This window comes from Epinephelus lanceolatus, chromosome 14, assembly GCF_041903045.1.
Source record: "Epinephelus lanceolatus isolate andai-2023 chromosome 14, ASM4190304v1, whole genome shotgun sequence".
NCBI lineage: Eukaryota > Metazoa > Chordata > Actinopteri > Perciformes > Serranidae > Epinephelus > Epinephelus lanceolatus.
The window spans coordinates 25,876,803-25,893,036 of NC_135747.1; the positions used below are offsets into that span (position 1 = coordinate 25,876,803).

The 16,234-nt window shown below is 40.4% G+C and overlaps 2 protein-coding genes across 4 annotated transcripts; both read left to right on the forward strand.

Moving 5' to 3' along the window:
- Positions 1 to 659: 659 nt before the first annotated feature.
- Positions 660 to 11,626, forward strand: LOC117249639 (toll-like receptor 7). Of its 3 annotated transcripts, XR_013493275.1 has the most exons (3): positions 680 to 799; positions 1,107 to 4,858; positions 7,515 to 8,033. XR_013493275.1 is itself a non-coding variant. In XM_033615392.2 (2 exons), the coding sequence occupies exons 1-2, from the start codon at positions 779 to 781 to the stop codon at positions 4,260 to 4,262; spliced, it is 3,171 nt and encodes a 1,056-aa protein (XP_033471283.1). In that variant the 5' UTR covers positions 660 to 778; the 3' UTR covers positions 4,263 to 5,178. The 3 variants fall into 3 exon arrangements, 2 of the variants coding, with proteins under 2 accessions (XP_033471283.1, XP_033471293.2); XM_033615392.2 differs by lacking the exon at positions 7,515 to 8,033 and having other exon boundaries at positions 660 to 793; positions 1,107 to 5,178; XM_033615402.2 differs by lacking the exons at positions 680 to 799; positions 7,515 to 8,033 and adding an exon at positions 8,090 to 11,626 and having other exon boundaries at positions 4,265 to 4,858.
- A 1,518-nt stretch (positions 11,627 to 13,144) lies between these two features.
- tmsb4x (thymosin beta 4 X-linked) lies at positions 13,145 to 14,647 on the forward strand. The gene is made up of 3 exons (XM_033616420.2): positions 13,145 to 13,305; positions 14,017 to 14,129; positions 14,220 to 14,647. Exons 2-3 carry the CDS (start codon positions 14,030 to 14,032, stop codon positions 14,246 to 14,248), a joined length of 129 nt encoding a protein of 42 aa, XP_033472311.1. The 5' UTR covers positions 13,145 to 13,305; positions 14,017 to 14,029; the 3' UTR covers positions 14,249 to 14,647.
- The last annotated feature ends 1,587 nt before the right edge of the window (positions 14,648 to 16,234 follow it).

The following is a 16,234-nucleotide window of genomic DNA, read 5'->3' on the forward strand; positions in this document are numbered from 1 at the left end:
ATGTCTAGTTCCTGCAAAAAGTGGTGGAATTACAGTAACACATCAATCCCAACACTGATCCTAAGAGTCCTGCTGCTAGCATGGCTAAAAAGCTTCTTTGTCATCCTGCCGTTTAACTAAAAGGGATTGACCAGGTGGATGCTTTTTATAAAACTGCAGTGTCTATTCCTGCATTGTTTTTCTCAGATAAAGGACCAAACATAAATACTGTGTAGACAGATCACGTGTTAGAGTGAATGTTACTCAGCCGTGGAGCCGCAAAGTAGCCCAAGCTTAAGGAAGAGGATTCTGCCTGTTGCCAGAATAGCATGTTCACATGTAAACTGGTTGACCAAAACCCAAGCATCGGTTTCACTTTCCCCTGCAAGCTGATCAGAAATGAAACAGCTCTTTCTGTTAGCGGCCACCGGATAACCCACAACTCCTCCAGCTGTGTTGTCACACTCTTCTATAAGAGCAACAGACTATTATCCTTGACCCTTCTATTCTAAAGGAAACTTCTTCACAGTCATTTCAGGATAAACCATATGTTTGCACCATTGTGAAACAAAGGCAATCAGTAAACAGCTACCAAGCACACATTATAAAAGATGGAAGATATGTGTGGTTTGAGAAAATAGGGAAGTGATGCTGGCTAATTATACAGACGAGGGGCTAACCCTGCCACCTGTTACTTTCGTCTCATCATCTTCGAGCTGATCATCAATGTTACGCTTCTTTCAGTACCTGAACCAGCTTGACAACAGGACTCATAGCAGGACCTCGTCTCACGTGAACGATGTTCTTCCACCAGGCGAGTGTCAGTTATCTTGTTTTCTACACTGTATTTCATTAGAACTGGTCCAATTTCATTAGAACTGTATTTATAAGTAGTGAAATGGCAGGTTGGCTTTGATGAAAAAGACTGTAAACAACATGCAGGGGTGGAAAATGAAACGCTAGCTTGTATCAGTTCCTAGTTGTATTATGAAGTGGCATTTGTACATACCTTACTCAAAATGTTGATTTTAACATGTGATTCTTGTGTTATGTGTTTTCTCAGTAATTGTATAATCAGCTTTCCAGCTGCACACATTTCTCATAGAACTGCCTGTATTTCTGTATAGATTTATGTGGCGCTCCTGGGCCTGTGTTGTTGCCTCTCCACATCAACAGCTAGCGTTTCTTACCCCAAAACCCTGCCATGTGATGTCAGCGAGGCCAACAACGGGAGCGTGGTGACGGTAGACTGCACAGAGAGGAGCCTCAAAGACATCCCCCGTGGCATCCCCAGAGACACTACCAACCTGACGCTCACCATCAACCATATTCCTAAATTAAACTCCACCTCCTTTCGCGGTCTGGAGAACCTGACTGAGATTGACATGAGGTGCAACTGTGTGCCCATTAAAATTGGGCCCAAGGACCGCATGTGCAATGAGAGTGTGATAATAGAGGAAAACACCTTTACCAGCCTGACAAACCTGCGAGCACTGTATCTAGATGGTAATCAGCTCTCTAGTATACCTAAAGGCCTGCCTCCAAATCTGATCCTGCTGAGTTTGGAAGTGAATCACATTTATAACATTTCTAAAGCAAACCTCTCTGACATCAGAAATATTGAGGTGCTTTACCTCGGTCAAAACTGCTATTACCGTAACCCATGTGATAATAACTATACTATAGAGGACGATGCATTTTTACAGCTTAACAATTTAAAACTGTTGAGTCTTAAATCAAACAACTTATCCTTTATTCCACATCAACTTCCCACAAGTCTGAAGGAATTGTACCTTTACAACAACAAAATCCAAGAAGTTACTGACGAGGATTTCAAAAACTTAACTAACCTTGAGATTCTAGATATTAGCGGAAACTGTCCTAGATGTTACAACGCTCCTTTCCCATGCATCCCGTGCCCAAATGATTCCCCTATGAAAATCAGCAGGGATGCTTTTAAAATGTTGACAAAACTAAAGACGCTCCGCCTGCACAGCAACTCCCTGAAATGCGTGCTGCCTAAGTGGTTCATCAACATGTCAGACCTGAGAGTTCTCGATCTCTCGTCAAACTTTTTAGCAACAGATATAGGATACACAATCTTCCCACAATTCCTGGGCAAACTGGAAGAACTGGATCTTTCATTTAACTACGAGCTTCAAAGGTACCCTCAAACGCTGAGGCTGAACTGCAGTTTCTCCTTACTCAAATCCCTTCGAATTCTCAGACTAAAGGGCTATGTGTTTCAGCAGCTGAAGCCAGAGAGCATTGCTCCTTTGATAAAGCTCACAAAGCTGGAGGTTGTAGATCTGGGGACAAACTTTATTAAAATGGCAAACCTCAGTATTCTGATGGAGTTAAAGAGCTTTAAAATAATCAGCCTGTCTGACAACAAAATATCCTCCCCCTCTGACAGCCAAGATGCTGTTGGTTTCTCTGGGGGAGAGCCCTTGCACTGGTCTCCCATGTCGGCTGCAGCTCAGTACGGAAATAAGGAAGTGAGAGAGATTCACTACTTCAGATATGATGAATATGCACGCAGCTGCAAGTACAAATACAAAGAACTTGGAACTGTCACATCCTTTGTCAACAAGAAATGCAGTGAGTTTGGAAAAACCCTGGATGTGAGCAGGAACAACATATTCTTCTTGCATTCGAGATTTTTAAATCTAACAGAGCTGAGATGCCTCAATCTGTCTGGAAATGCAATGAGCCAAAGCCTTAATGGCTCTGAATTTACTTATCTGACTAATTTAAAATATTTAGACTTCTCCTGGAATCGGCTGGACCTGCTCTACTCAACTGCGTTTCAAGAGCTGAAAAATCTAGTTGTCTTGGATATAAGTAACAACAACCATTACTTTGAGTCCGAGGGCTTGACTCACATGCTTAACTTCACTAGCAATTTGAAAAAGCTCAAGATATTGCGCATGAACCACAACAAGATCTCTACTTCCACCAATACAGAGCTGGAGAGTCAATCTCTAGAGAGGTTAGAGTTCAGAGATAACCGGTTAGATATGTTGTGGAGAGACGGGGACACCAGGTATATCAATTATTTTAAGAAATTAATTAATCTGTCTGTCCTTGACATCTCTCATAACAACCTCAATTTTATTCCGCCGGGAGTGTTCAGCGGTCTGCCGGACAAACTGTCTGAGCTCTACATCAAAAACAACAAACTAAAAGATGGATCCTTTGATTGGAAGAAACTACAACTTATACAGTCTTTGGAGGTCTTAGATCTCAGTGGCAACATCTTAACTACTGTTCCAGCCATGCTGTCAACAACCTGTCCCAAATCTCTCAAAAAGCTTCTTTTACAGAAAAACCAGATTGCGGAACTCACCCCAGATTTCCTTAAGGATGCTTTCCACTTAAAATATCTTGATCTTAGTTTTAATCACATACAACACATTGTCAAATCTAGCTTTCCAGATGATGTCATGGATCAGATGGACATGCTGCTTCTGCACAACAACCCATTCCTGTGCACTTGCAACGCCACTTGGTTTATCAAGTGGCTCAACAGCACCACAGTCACCATCCCTAAACTGGCCACGGATGTTACTTGCGCTAGTCCAGAGGCGCAAAAAGGTCATCTTGTGATCTCGGTGGACCTGTTGGCCTGCCAGTACAACTACCTGTCAATCATCCTCTACACCCTCATGACTACCCTCGTCCTCAGCTTCCTCACCCTATCAATCTCCAGCCATCTCTTCCTGTGGGACGTCTGGTACATCTACCACTTCTGCAGGGCAAAGCTCAAAGGTTACGGCCGCCTGTACTCCCAAAGCTCAGCCTATGATGCCTTTGTGATATACGACAAGGAGGATGCTGCGGTGTCAGAGTGGGTGATGAAGGAAATGTGCCCTCATCTTGAGGACAGCGGAGACCGTCAGCTCACATTGTGTCTAGAGGAACGGGACTGGATTCCCGGATGCCCCCTGATAGACAACCTCTCCAGGAGCATCAACAACAGCAAGAGGACCGTGTTCATTCTCACCAACAGGTATCTCAAAAGCGGCAACTTCAAGACGGCTTTCTACATGGCCCACCAGAGGCTAATGGATGAAAAAGATGACGTTATCATATTGATCTTCTTGGAGAAAGTACCTTGCAATTCAAAGTACCTGAGATTACGGAAGAGACTGTACAAGCGCTCTGTGCTGGATTGGCCAACAAACCCTCAAGCCCAGTTGTACTTCTGGTTCAGCCTAAGAAGTGTATTAGCAACTGAGAGTCACAAACAATACAACAACCTCTTCAAAGAAACACTGTAATGACAATGAATTGTCATACTTAGTTCCTCCTTCCTTTAGCACTGCTCTAAATGTACTTCTGTATGTGAATAACAATGTGTGAACTTTGAGCAACCCATTTAAATGTAAGAAAAAGAATATTACTGTAATTTCAATGGCTTATTGTGTGCTAATTTTAGATTCCCTGTTTACTGTCACTCAAAGGGGAACTGGCTGCCACTCTTTGCCATCTCCACAGATAATTCTAATTTTCACTTTGTCTGAGATGGCAACAAAACTGCCATCATATGAAAAGGGGAAATGAAAGAAATGCACTTCTTCAATTCACATGCTACTTCTGTCCCAGAGCCTTGTTCTGAGAAGTTTGTTGCAGTTTGTTGCTTTCGTTGGACTTCAGTAACGGGGGGGATTTTTAAAAAAGTTTGCTGTATTTTCAAGATTAAGAAAACAGAGATTGAGTGGGGGGATATTTTGACTTGTGGAGACTTGTTGACACTCAAGACACAGACAGTTTTTTACATATACTCCATTTTCAGTTTTACTCAAAGGCAAAGTGCCATAAAAGTCATCTCTTTTTTCAAGGTTGTCATTGAAGAATCAACAGTGCTTGCACAATGGTGAGTTTTATTGATACAAGTTTTTCTGTATATTTTAATTTTTTTGCTCAATGTACGACAGAGATTACATTTATCTGCTGGAAGTCAGATGTTTTACTCGTCAGATTTCTGCATGTGCTTTTTGACTGGATGTATTTGTAATATAATCTGTAATGATTTTGTGCTTCCTTGATGAACTTTGCGGCACTAGTGCTACTTGGTGTAACTGTGTATACACATACATTTATTTGACTCTGAAAACTCATTGAAAACTGTTGTGCATTTTTGATAATGTAGTGTTCTTTAGTAAATACAGTGCATTAAAGTTTACTCCAGAGTTACTATAGTTTTGTATTTTTTCATTAATTTTCATTTTTAATTTTGTCTTTAATTTTCGTTTTAAGTTCAGTTAAGTTTCAGTAAGTTTCCAGAGTGGGTTTGCTTGTTTCAGTTTAGTTGTTATTGTTTAAAAATGTTAAGTTTTAGATTTGATTTGATTAGATTCACTAGGTTTTAATTATTATAATATGATGGGTATATGTCTGGCGCAAGATTTAAGAAGTTTAGGTGTTACAATACAAACACAACACTCTGTGAAGGTAATTGATTCACAGTCATGTAGACATCCCAGTCTTAAAACACATGAGTACCAATGCCTCCTCTTGCTTGTGAGTTGACAAATTTGACCAAATTGACGAAGACTAAAATTAAAGACATTTCCTGTGTATTTTCCTTTCATTTCTGTTAGTTTTGTAAGTACACAATATTGTTAGATTTTGCTTTATTCTAACATTTTACTTGTAGTTTAGTTAAAATGTTTTTTCACACCTAGTTTTAGTTTAGTTTTAGTTAACTATAATAACCTTGGTTTACTCACAAAGAAACAGTATCAGTATCAGCACAAAGAATCAGTACTTGCTTTCATTTTTATAGAATAACAGCAGCGACCTGTCTGTGGGCAAGTGATTACAAACTTGTGCTGTGAGTGTGCAGCCAAACATTGCTCAAACCCACAAAACCTTATTTTAAATTCCAAATATACCATGCTTGTCAGGCTAGCATCTTGTTAAAACTGTCTACAACAATTCATAAGACATTAAAAATATTTCCATTTGATGAGCATGTAGCTACCTATATGTAAATAAAGGGAAATTTTTGGAGGTAGAAATAACTTACTTAAAAAAAAAATGATATGCAATAAAACACATCTTTGTTTAGTTCAATATACTCAGGGGGATTGTGGCTACAGCTGTATTTGGTCTGGTATGACCAGTAGCTTATAGCGGTTAATAATGTTTAGACACATATTGTTGCGTTTCTGACATTACTGAGTCAATTCACTTTATGACTTTATGACTTTTCCCTATACCCGTGCTTCTGTTGCAGTCGCTTCAAAGGGGAACTACACCCATAATTTAAAATTCATTCGTTATTCCTATGGTCTAAGACACTGGCCTTTAACAATATTAGCACACATGAACAACTCTCTCCCAAAGTCAAAAACTAGTGTGCTAAAACTCACATTTATGATGTCATAGATGTAAAGTCTAGAGCTGCTCCAGTGACAATTAATTGGGAAATATGTTACAGATGACACTGAGAGCACCCAGGGGAGTGTTCTGAGTGTATGGGTACATTTTCTGTTTCAGAACTAAGACTACAATTGAATGAAGCTCATTTGGGTATAAAAAAGACACCAAATATTCTTTGAGTCTATAAAATCAGGCTCCCATTCATTGTCTGTGGAGCAGCTCCAGACTTTGTCTGATGACATTAAAAGTTTGAGACGTACTTGGCTTTGAGAGATAGTAACTCATGTTCACAAATACTGATTGAACTTTCCTAGGCCATGGAAATAACACATTTGAATTCTTAATTCAGGTGGTGTTCCCCTTTAAATATTCAATAGCCATTGTTGAGCAACTGTTACATAGCCTGGCTGTAAGGAGATAACAGAATTCATAATTCAAAATACCCAGGGTGGTTATTCCAGTTGAGTGATATTTAACCTGCAGAACGCTGCCACCCTCTGGATACAAGTGGTACCACTCTGAACAGCAATTAAACATAAACCTTAGGTGCACATGTGAACACTGGAACAGATTTTGGTTGCTGTAATTGTCCATTCTGATTGTGTTTTAAAGGGTAAGTTTGTTTTTCTCCAATTTGGCCCCAATCTCCCCACATTTTTCTGTCCTGCAGCCAGCACCAGCTTCAGCACCAGCACCAGCAAAACAGGCTACACTGTAGACACTTGAGGCATGTTTGCACCATCAATTTATGTTCACAGTAATATTAGCATTTATACAGGGTGTCTACAGATATCAGACACTTACATTAAATACTTTATTGAGACCATTTCAAGTTCATTTTCAACCAAATTTAAGACTGATTTTTGGACAAATCATCTTTGTCTTGTTTAAGCATTGTGAGTTTAAAGGTACTTATAGTGCAGAGGAAGGTTTTATGTAAGAATATGGTCACTTGAGTGAATTAGATTCATCTACATGTTGCCAGTAGGTGAGTGCAAATAAAGTAAAAATCTCACAAATTTAAATCAAAGACTTTTTAAAGCCCTTTAAGGCTTAATATTTATACATTTAGACTTTTTAAGACTTTTTAAGGACCTGCAGACACCCTGGTATAGAGCCCACATACTTTACCTGGGTGAATTAAGGGCTGGAAACCAGAGCTGTTGATTGATGGAACAGCGGAAAGATGAACCAAAATGTTTTTTGCGAGTTTCATTTGTTTCTGCTGACTTTGAATGATGTGCATTTTATAATGATAAAATTACTGTTTATTTAAATGGAGTCGGGTGAGTTTGCCAACAGCCATTTCAGGGTTGTTTCTGGTCAATCAACCTCTGATTGACCTCTGAAGGGTCCTGTCCACGATGCTGTCAGACACTCAGAATAATAATCTGAATTTGTTGGTGGCAAAAACAAGCACTTTGACTAGACATCAACTGAGAGTGCAAACACGCCTTGAGTGATTACATTGCAGCCTGTTTTGCCGGTAGCACTCTCACTCAAAACTGGACCAATTTTAAAAATTGCCATCACCATTAGTCACTCAGACACAAAAACATGGTTAAAAAAAAGAGTCCAGGTTGAAAAATACCAAACTTATTCTGTTAATATAACACAGAATTCATTATGTATTGTATGATGCACCATTTATCCATGACAACATGACACTGACTATAAGTTAAAGTTGCTGCATTTAACTAACTCTATTGTTTGTCTACAGACTGTCACATGTTGGATGCACTTGCTGCTGCTCTGTCTGTGTTGCCACCATGAGACCCAGTCTGCTGCATGCAAACCTCTATGGATGTCTCAACAGTTCCCTTGTGATGTCACATCCTACAATACCTCTCAGGTCCTGTTTGACTGCAGAGGACGTCGTCTGAACGCAGTCCCTCTGGGGATAACCAGCAATGCAACTGAGCTCGACTTATCAGAAAATTTAATCAAGAATATTTCAGCTGATTCATTTTCCACCCTGCCGAGTCTGACTCGACTCGATCTCAGCTGGGCGAACAAGAACAAAGCAGTGATCATTGCTGCGAACACTTTCAAAAATCTGACCAAACTGCACGAACTGAGTCTGACCGGCAACCGTCTGAATGAAATTCCCGGCAACCTCCCTCTTAGCTTGGAAATCCTCGATCTGAGCTATAACCAGATTATGTTTTTGGATAACAGTAGCCTTGTTGGCTTAACAAACGTGACAAAGTTATTGTTATCCAGAAACTGCTACACGTGGAATCCTTGTGGGAGATCTGTTACAATTATGAAGGACAGTTTTGCAGTCATGACCGAACTGGACACTCTGGACTTGTCCTTTAACAACTTAACTCACGTTCCCAAAGGATTACCCCAATCACTGAGCGTGTTAATTCTGGCTTCTAACATGATACAGCACATATCTAAATATGATTTCCTTGGACTACAAAATTTAAAAGCCCTAAAAATACAAGGGAACTGTCAAAGATGTCATAATGCTCCCTATCCCTGTGTTCCTTGCCAAAATGGTTCTCTTACGATCCATCCTGAAGCATTTCACAATCTAACACAGCTCGAGACACTGAACCTGGGAGGAAACTCACTGGACTACCTGAATCCCTCCTGGTTTGTGAGTCTGAACAAGCTTAAACAATTGTTCCTGTCATTTAACTTCTTGCTAAAAGAAATCACTCAAGAGTCAACATACCTAAAATATCTTCCAAAGTTAGAGAGAATGGATCTCTCGTTCAACTTTGCTCTCAAGTACTACCCTACGACAGTAAATCTCTCAAAAGAGTTTTCAAATCTTGAGTCACTCAGAACTTTGCATATGGAGGCGTTGGTCTTCCAGAATATTGGACCAGGCACGCTTGAACCTCTGTATAAGCTCAAAAATCTGACTACCCTGAACTTAGGGACTAATTTCATTATTCACTCTGATTCCACCATATTCAGCAAATTCCTGAACCTGAAAACGATATACCTCGCAGAAAACAGGCTGTATCCCATTCCAGGGATAAGTCCCCCATTTCAAAGTGATGGATACAATCAGAGGTCGGACCTTTCCTTTGCACCGCTCATAAGACCCCATCCGAAAGATTTAGTTTATGAGCTGTCACACGGCCTTATCAAGGAGGAGTGCTTTGAATCTGGACGAGTGCTAATCCTCAGCTCGAATAATCTGTTCTTCATTTCTCCAAAGCAATTCGAGGGCTATGGAAATATTGCATGTCTCAACCTGTCAGGAAATGGATTTTCAGCGGCACTTAATGGAACAGAGTTCTCCTCGCTGCCTAATCTGACATACCTGGACCTGTCATTCAATAAGATTGATCTGGCCTATGGCAACGCTTTCAAAGAACTACAGAAACTACAAGTGCTAGACCTCAGTAACAACCCTCACTACTTTAAAGCGTTCGGGGTAACGCATAACTTAAATTTTACAAGAAATCTGCCTGCTCTGAGGGTGCTGAATATGAGTCATAACTCCATTGACACGTTAACGACAAAACAGATGTACAGCAAATCATTAACAGAACTTCAGTTTACAAATAACTATCTTGGGACTCTTTGGAAAGAAAGGGATGGTTCATATACAATGCTTTTTACTCATCTTACTAATTTGACAATCTTAGATATATCCCAGAACAGAATTTCAAAGATTCCAGACAAGGTTTATGAACATTTGCCACGTAACCTCACCAAACTACGCATAAGTCACAACAAGCTTAGTGATTTCAAATGGGACAAACTCCAGCTTTTCCATCAACTTCAAATGTTAGACCTGAGCTTCAATTCCTTATCTAACGTGACAGGTATAAACTCAAACGTCACCCTCACTTTGACTTTTCTTGACCTGAGTCACAATCACATTTCCCGCTTGGACAGTGGGTTTCTTAAGGGTGCAAAGAGCCTTACGACCCTTAGCCTTAACCACAACAAACTGACCATCATCAATCAATCCACCTTCCTACCAAGACCTGAATCTCAGCTTCAGACTTTGTTCTTGCAGAAAAATCCATTCCAGTGTACCTGCGATTCATTAGAATTCATTCTGTGGATTGAAAACAGTGACTTAAAGATTCCTAGACTGACCACAGAGGTGACGTGCGCTACACCAGCGAACCAGAAGGACAAAGTTCTGATCTACTTCGACATCAACCAGTGTGTAAATGACAGTGAGGCATTCTTGAGCTACATTCTAACAAATCTCTTCATTATTGCTTTTATGTTTGTGGCAACAGTTTCTCACTTATTTTACTGGGATGCCTCCTATGTCCTACACTATATGAAAGCTAAGCTAAAGGGATACAGATCCTTGAACTCATCAGACGGTGTTTATGATGTCTTTGTGACTTACGACACCAGAGATCCACACGTCTCTGAGTGGGTGATGAGGAATCTGCGTGTGAAACTAGAAGAAGAAGGAGAGAAGCATCTTCCTCTGTGTTTGGAGGAGAGGGACTGGCCCCCTGGTGTCCCTCTGGTGGAAAACCTTGCTCAGAGCATCCGATACAGTCGCAAGACCCTGTTCGTCTTAACAGAGGGCTACGTTAAGACTGGGGTGTTTAAACTGGCGATATATCTCGCCCACCAAAGACTGCTTGATGAAAACGTGGATGTGATCGTGCTGCTGATGCTGGAGCCCGTCCTGCAGCACTCTCACTTCCTGCGCCTGAGGAGGAGGCTGTGCGGGGAGAGTGTTGTGGAGTGGCCCAGAACAGCTGCCGCAGAGCCCTGGTTTTGGCAAAACTTGAGGAATGTGGTCAGAGTGGACAACCAGGTGATGTACAACAAGACGTATTCAAAGTACTTCAGCAGCAAGTGAACCCGACCCTGACTTCAAACTGTGGATTTTAACACGTGGAAAATAATATCTGTTTTTAAAACTATTGTTCTACATCAACACTGCTTTGCTCCATGACCAGTTTTATCACTTTGCCTGGGGCTAAATAGAGGACAAATAAAGACATTAACCCTCTATGGTGCCGTATTGCCTCTTGGTAACATACCCATTGTTGTCTGTTTACACTCACACAATACTTCCTCAGTTATGCTGCAATGCTCTAAAAAGTTGCCCCCCCGGGGAAACTAATTGCATTGTCACTATCACATGACTCTCTGAAGGCCATGTTAAGTTCCCTTTTTGGGGGGCGTTCCTCACATGGTTTAGCTCCAGCATCTCTCTCCACAGAAATGGTCTGAAAACATCTTTTTCTGTTATTTTACAATCTGAAAACAACTGGATTCACAATAATAAATGAGTGGTTTAATTTTTGATTGTTTAATGTGCTTTATTTGATAATTAAGTTATAGAAAATTCTTAAAATGCATATGTTGCCTTGAAGTAACACCATATGTTTATGGATTCCCACCATGACATTTTTCTGTTATTGTGTATGTAAGTTTATATATTGTTCAAATGCATAATAATCATCATAACTAGTTTCAATAAAGTTCAGGCTATGAAACTGTGTAGTTAACAGTGCATTCTGTGAGTCCTCTCTGCAGAGCATACTGTTTGCTTGTATTTTACACATACTTTTCTTCCATTGACAGAATAAATTCAATATTATTTTGACGAAGAAGAAGGTAAAAAACATGCTCCCAGTTGATGTGAGTGAGGATGAATTAGGAATTTAAAGTGAGAAAATAAACAAGCTGCCATCAGCTCAGCAGCTACATAACAAATGGCGGCAAGGCACAGTATGTCAGGAAAGACACACACCAGTGAAGAAGCATTTAAATGAAAAACAAATAATCAGACACTGAAATATAACTCACTATCTTGATTTGAGGAGAGTTGTCATAGTCTGGTTTATGTGAAGTTTGATGACACTCTTTAATACATTCATTCCTATGGGTTGCTCCACAGTGTCGTCTCAGACAAACAAACTTATGAAAAGAGTAATTTTTTAAAAATTATTTCTCTTTCATTTTAAATGGCGTGAATCCAGCATTAATCCTGCAATTTTAATCTTAAAGGTTTTTGAATATTTTCCATGAGTACTGGATAAGTGTATTGAAATTTAAACCATTTTGTTGCTTTAACATAATGTACCCCAAAGTCTTAATTTATTGAAATCATGTTTATTTGGTCTATTGCATGGGGGGAAGAACTTTTTTATTTTTTATTTTATTGTGTTTTATTTTATTTTTTACCAACTGGCATCATAATGCCTACACAGAGTAACAATGATATTGAATGATATTGAATTGAATTATTTTTTAAACCTTACAATATGTAAATTTTTGATGTAAATGTTTAAGTTTGTTATCTGGTCTCCATCTAACCCAGACAATATATTCAAGGTCAGAATAAAATATGATGCACCCTCCTTCGTTTTATGTATTCACTGCTATTTTTTCTAGACTAAATTACCAAAGAATCAAAACAAAAACTCTCTCTCTCTCTCTCTCTCTCTCTCTCACCTGCAGTTCCCCATTTACACTTTCTGGTTATGACGTTGTTTGACCACAAGGTGTCGCCCCCTGACACAGTTTCAATATGGCGCTTTGTGCAAGTTGATCCTAAACCAGTCAACTCATGTCTCAGTCGTAAATCACTCTGAAGCCTGCACATTTTTGTCGGCTATTTGTCACGAACTAACACCTGGAACCGCTGTGATGATATACAATCCTTCTTTAAAGACAAGAGAAACCCGATACAGTGACGTCACTCGCATATTCAGGTGGTCTCTGTTAGTTTCAAGTAAATGCGCAGACGTGGTTGAATGTAAAATACAGTTAGAGCACATCCAGCGTTTTATACTTTTAAGTCTTATAGCAGAAAAACAATATATTTGTACAGAAGTAATCTTTGGAAGCAGTGGGCGTGACGTCAGAGGAATATTTGCATACTGCGCAGTATTTATGGTGTGATTGACGCTGCAGCCATCACTCTGCTCCTGCGCCATCGAGACGTGCATCTTGCCAGATCCTCTGCCTGAAACACAGGTGAGTGTGTCTGCGTGTTTATTTCATCATGTTTGTTTTAAGCCTGGTTTTATTCAAGATTTACCGATTAAGTGTTTTAATTAGTTTGTGGGGTTTCCCCTCGTCGCCTCACATTGTCCTGGCTCATTATCAGACTGTCAGCTGCGCACGGGGTGTTTAAAACCTGCTGGGATTAATCGGAAAATACAGCGTTGCATGTTTAATCAAAGGAAATGTCACAGAATAACTAAAGGACATGCTATAACATAACATGCTTTCTGATATGTAGTCTACAAGGCCAAACAAATACTGCATGCTGTGTCAGTAAGCTGGATAATGTGTGTTAGGTTCAGTGCATGTGCTCTGCCCTTTTTTTTTTTTTTCTTCTTTTTCTTCTTTTTTCTCTGCTTCATTGGTCAGAGGGGGTTTGCTGTGGTTGGAGGCAACCAGTCTGCTCATGTAGATTGCATTAGAGGGCGGTGGCCCCTCAGCTGCACACGCTCACCAACTGACACAAAGCATTTCTCAAGTCAGCCGCTGTTCATCACAAGCACATGCGACTGTATTGTGACTGAACTGCATTGTCATTAACCACAATTGTCTCTACATGCGGCAGATCGTGTAAATGGCCCTTCAAGATCTTTTTAATTCTGACCCTAACTAGCTGTCTACATGCCCAGGTGTGTTCTGATTGAACCCAATTGAATGAAATTCATGGTCTCCTGTTTTTAGAGCCTTCGCAGACATGGCTGACAAACCTGACATCTCAGAGGTCACAGCCTTTGACAAGTCCAAGCTGAAGAAGACTGAAACCCAGGAGAAGAACACACTGCCAACCAAAGAAAGTATGTGCTCTACCTAATGACCTTGATCCTGAACATTTAGTTGCTGTTAATATTTGGAGCTAATGTTGCAAACTTTTCCTTCTGTTGCAGCCATCGAACAGGAGAAGTCGGACAAATGAAGAGCGGTCCTTCTGTGCACTGTACATTCCACAAGTCTTGCCTTTTTATTCAGCCTATTCCAACATGTACTCAAAGTTGAGGTACTTACTAATTGACAAAACGATGACTGTAAAAATCACTGCACCCCTCACTCGCTTTGATGCCCCGCCCCCACCCCCTGTACAGTAAGAGTGCGGCCTGATGTCAGCGTGGGTTCCTGGTCATCTGTTGCTGTGGAAGCATCTCCAGTGTGGTGTCTTTAAGAGCAGACGTGTCATGAAACAGCCGAGGGACTTGCACGTTGATTTGTAACCCTACTCTGGCCACTTGTGAATGTCCACGTGGCAAGCAGTGTGTTTTGTATCAAAATCTGGAATGCACAAGTTTGTTAAATATGCAAAATAAAAAATGTAAACTGATGTGAATATGTCCTTGTGTGGTTTTACACTATGGGATTTTTCTTTTTTTTTATACTACCCATCCTGGGCTATAGCGCCAAAACACACTAAGCAGTGGCAATGTCATGGAGAGAGGCCATTTAATTTTGCGGCAAAGTGTAGCCAAACTAAAAGTTGCATAGTTCTTCCGCCTGAACACGTGTACACATTTCCTGGCTGCAGAAAACTAATTAGTGTGGTGAGCCGCACTTTTTATAGCTGCCTGGTGTGTTTTCAACCACTTTTGAGTCACAAACTGATAATGAATTTGTCTTTTAATCTCAGCTAGCTGCGACAGCATGGGAGCACTTTGTAGGCGTTGCATCTGTCTTTAGTGCCAGCACAGTGAAGTTACCAACTGACCTAAAAAGCACTGACACTCTGCTGCTAATGCATGAACAGCTCACTCCATTTTTTTTTCCCAAACTGCACTCCCACAGCTAAGGCAGTGGAATATTTGAGTTAAAATGGCATGTATCCTGAAAGAATTTTAAGTTCTGGTCTCAGGTGCTTGTGCACGTAAGAGTTAAGAGAGAAAATCCAGGCTTCAGAACAAAGGATGTACCAACTGTAATTCCCTATGTAAGGTAAAATTCTTTCAGAACAACTAACATTTTCATTACATACAAAGTTAAGCTTTTGTAGCTACTGTCTTTCCCATCCTGGAATGACTGATCAAATCTTAGGGCTGCTTCACGAAGCTTCTATTTTGATTCCAGAGGCAAAGCTATCCATGCAACATGCTTAGGGAAAATATCAAAATTCGTAAAGGTTCCGCAACCCACCCTTACCTTAAAAGGACCACCCTTGCAGTCCTGTCTAAACCTGTACGGTGCACGCAAAAGTTCCTTCCCTGCAGCTGCACAACCAAGCCTGAGGGGGACTACATCCTCCCCACTCTGCCTCCAGCTGTAGCCACAGCAGCTGTGAGAATCTCCCCTGCCCGACTAGGCAAGTCCCATCTCGTCAAATGAGCCTAAGGTGTTGGATTTTGGATTAGTGTTGTGTCTCAATTTCACAGTTTGACTATGTTGCTGTAATAGATCAATAGCTGCCGAATTCAGAATTGCTTTAAAATAAATGTTGGGAATAACACAGCATAAAGTTATGGTAGGTTATGTTAGAAAAAATGCATTACAGTGAGGTTTACCTGTCTGCTGACAAGTGTGGGTCCCCTATTGCCCTATGCTGTAATCACAGACGACATGTACACACTGATCCTGAGCTACGTTGAGGCTGATTGTTGAAAGCACTGTAGCTTTAGCTGCTGGGTGATCGGACAGATGTTTTGAGTACATGAGTACAGCCTCTGCTTTTTGATGTGAAGTTTATATTAAAAAATGCAGACGAGAAAAAGTTGAGTAAATGTAAAAAAAAAAGAAAAGAAAAAAGAAAAGGATTTTTAATAACTAGATTAAAACAAATGTGCCCACTGTGATCATAACATACTGCAGTGTGGAGTGAGAAACACTTAGTAAGTGCCTCAGCCCTTGGTGACCTCACTGAATGTGTAAACTACTGCAGTGACGAGGCTGCACTGTTTGGAGGCTGTCACTGAAAAAAAGTATA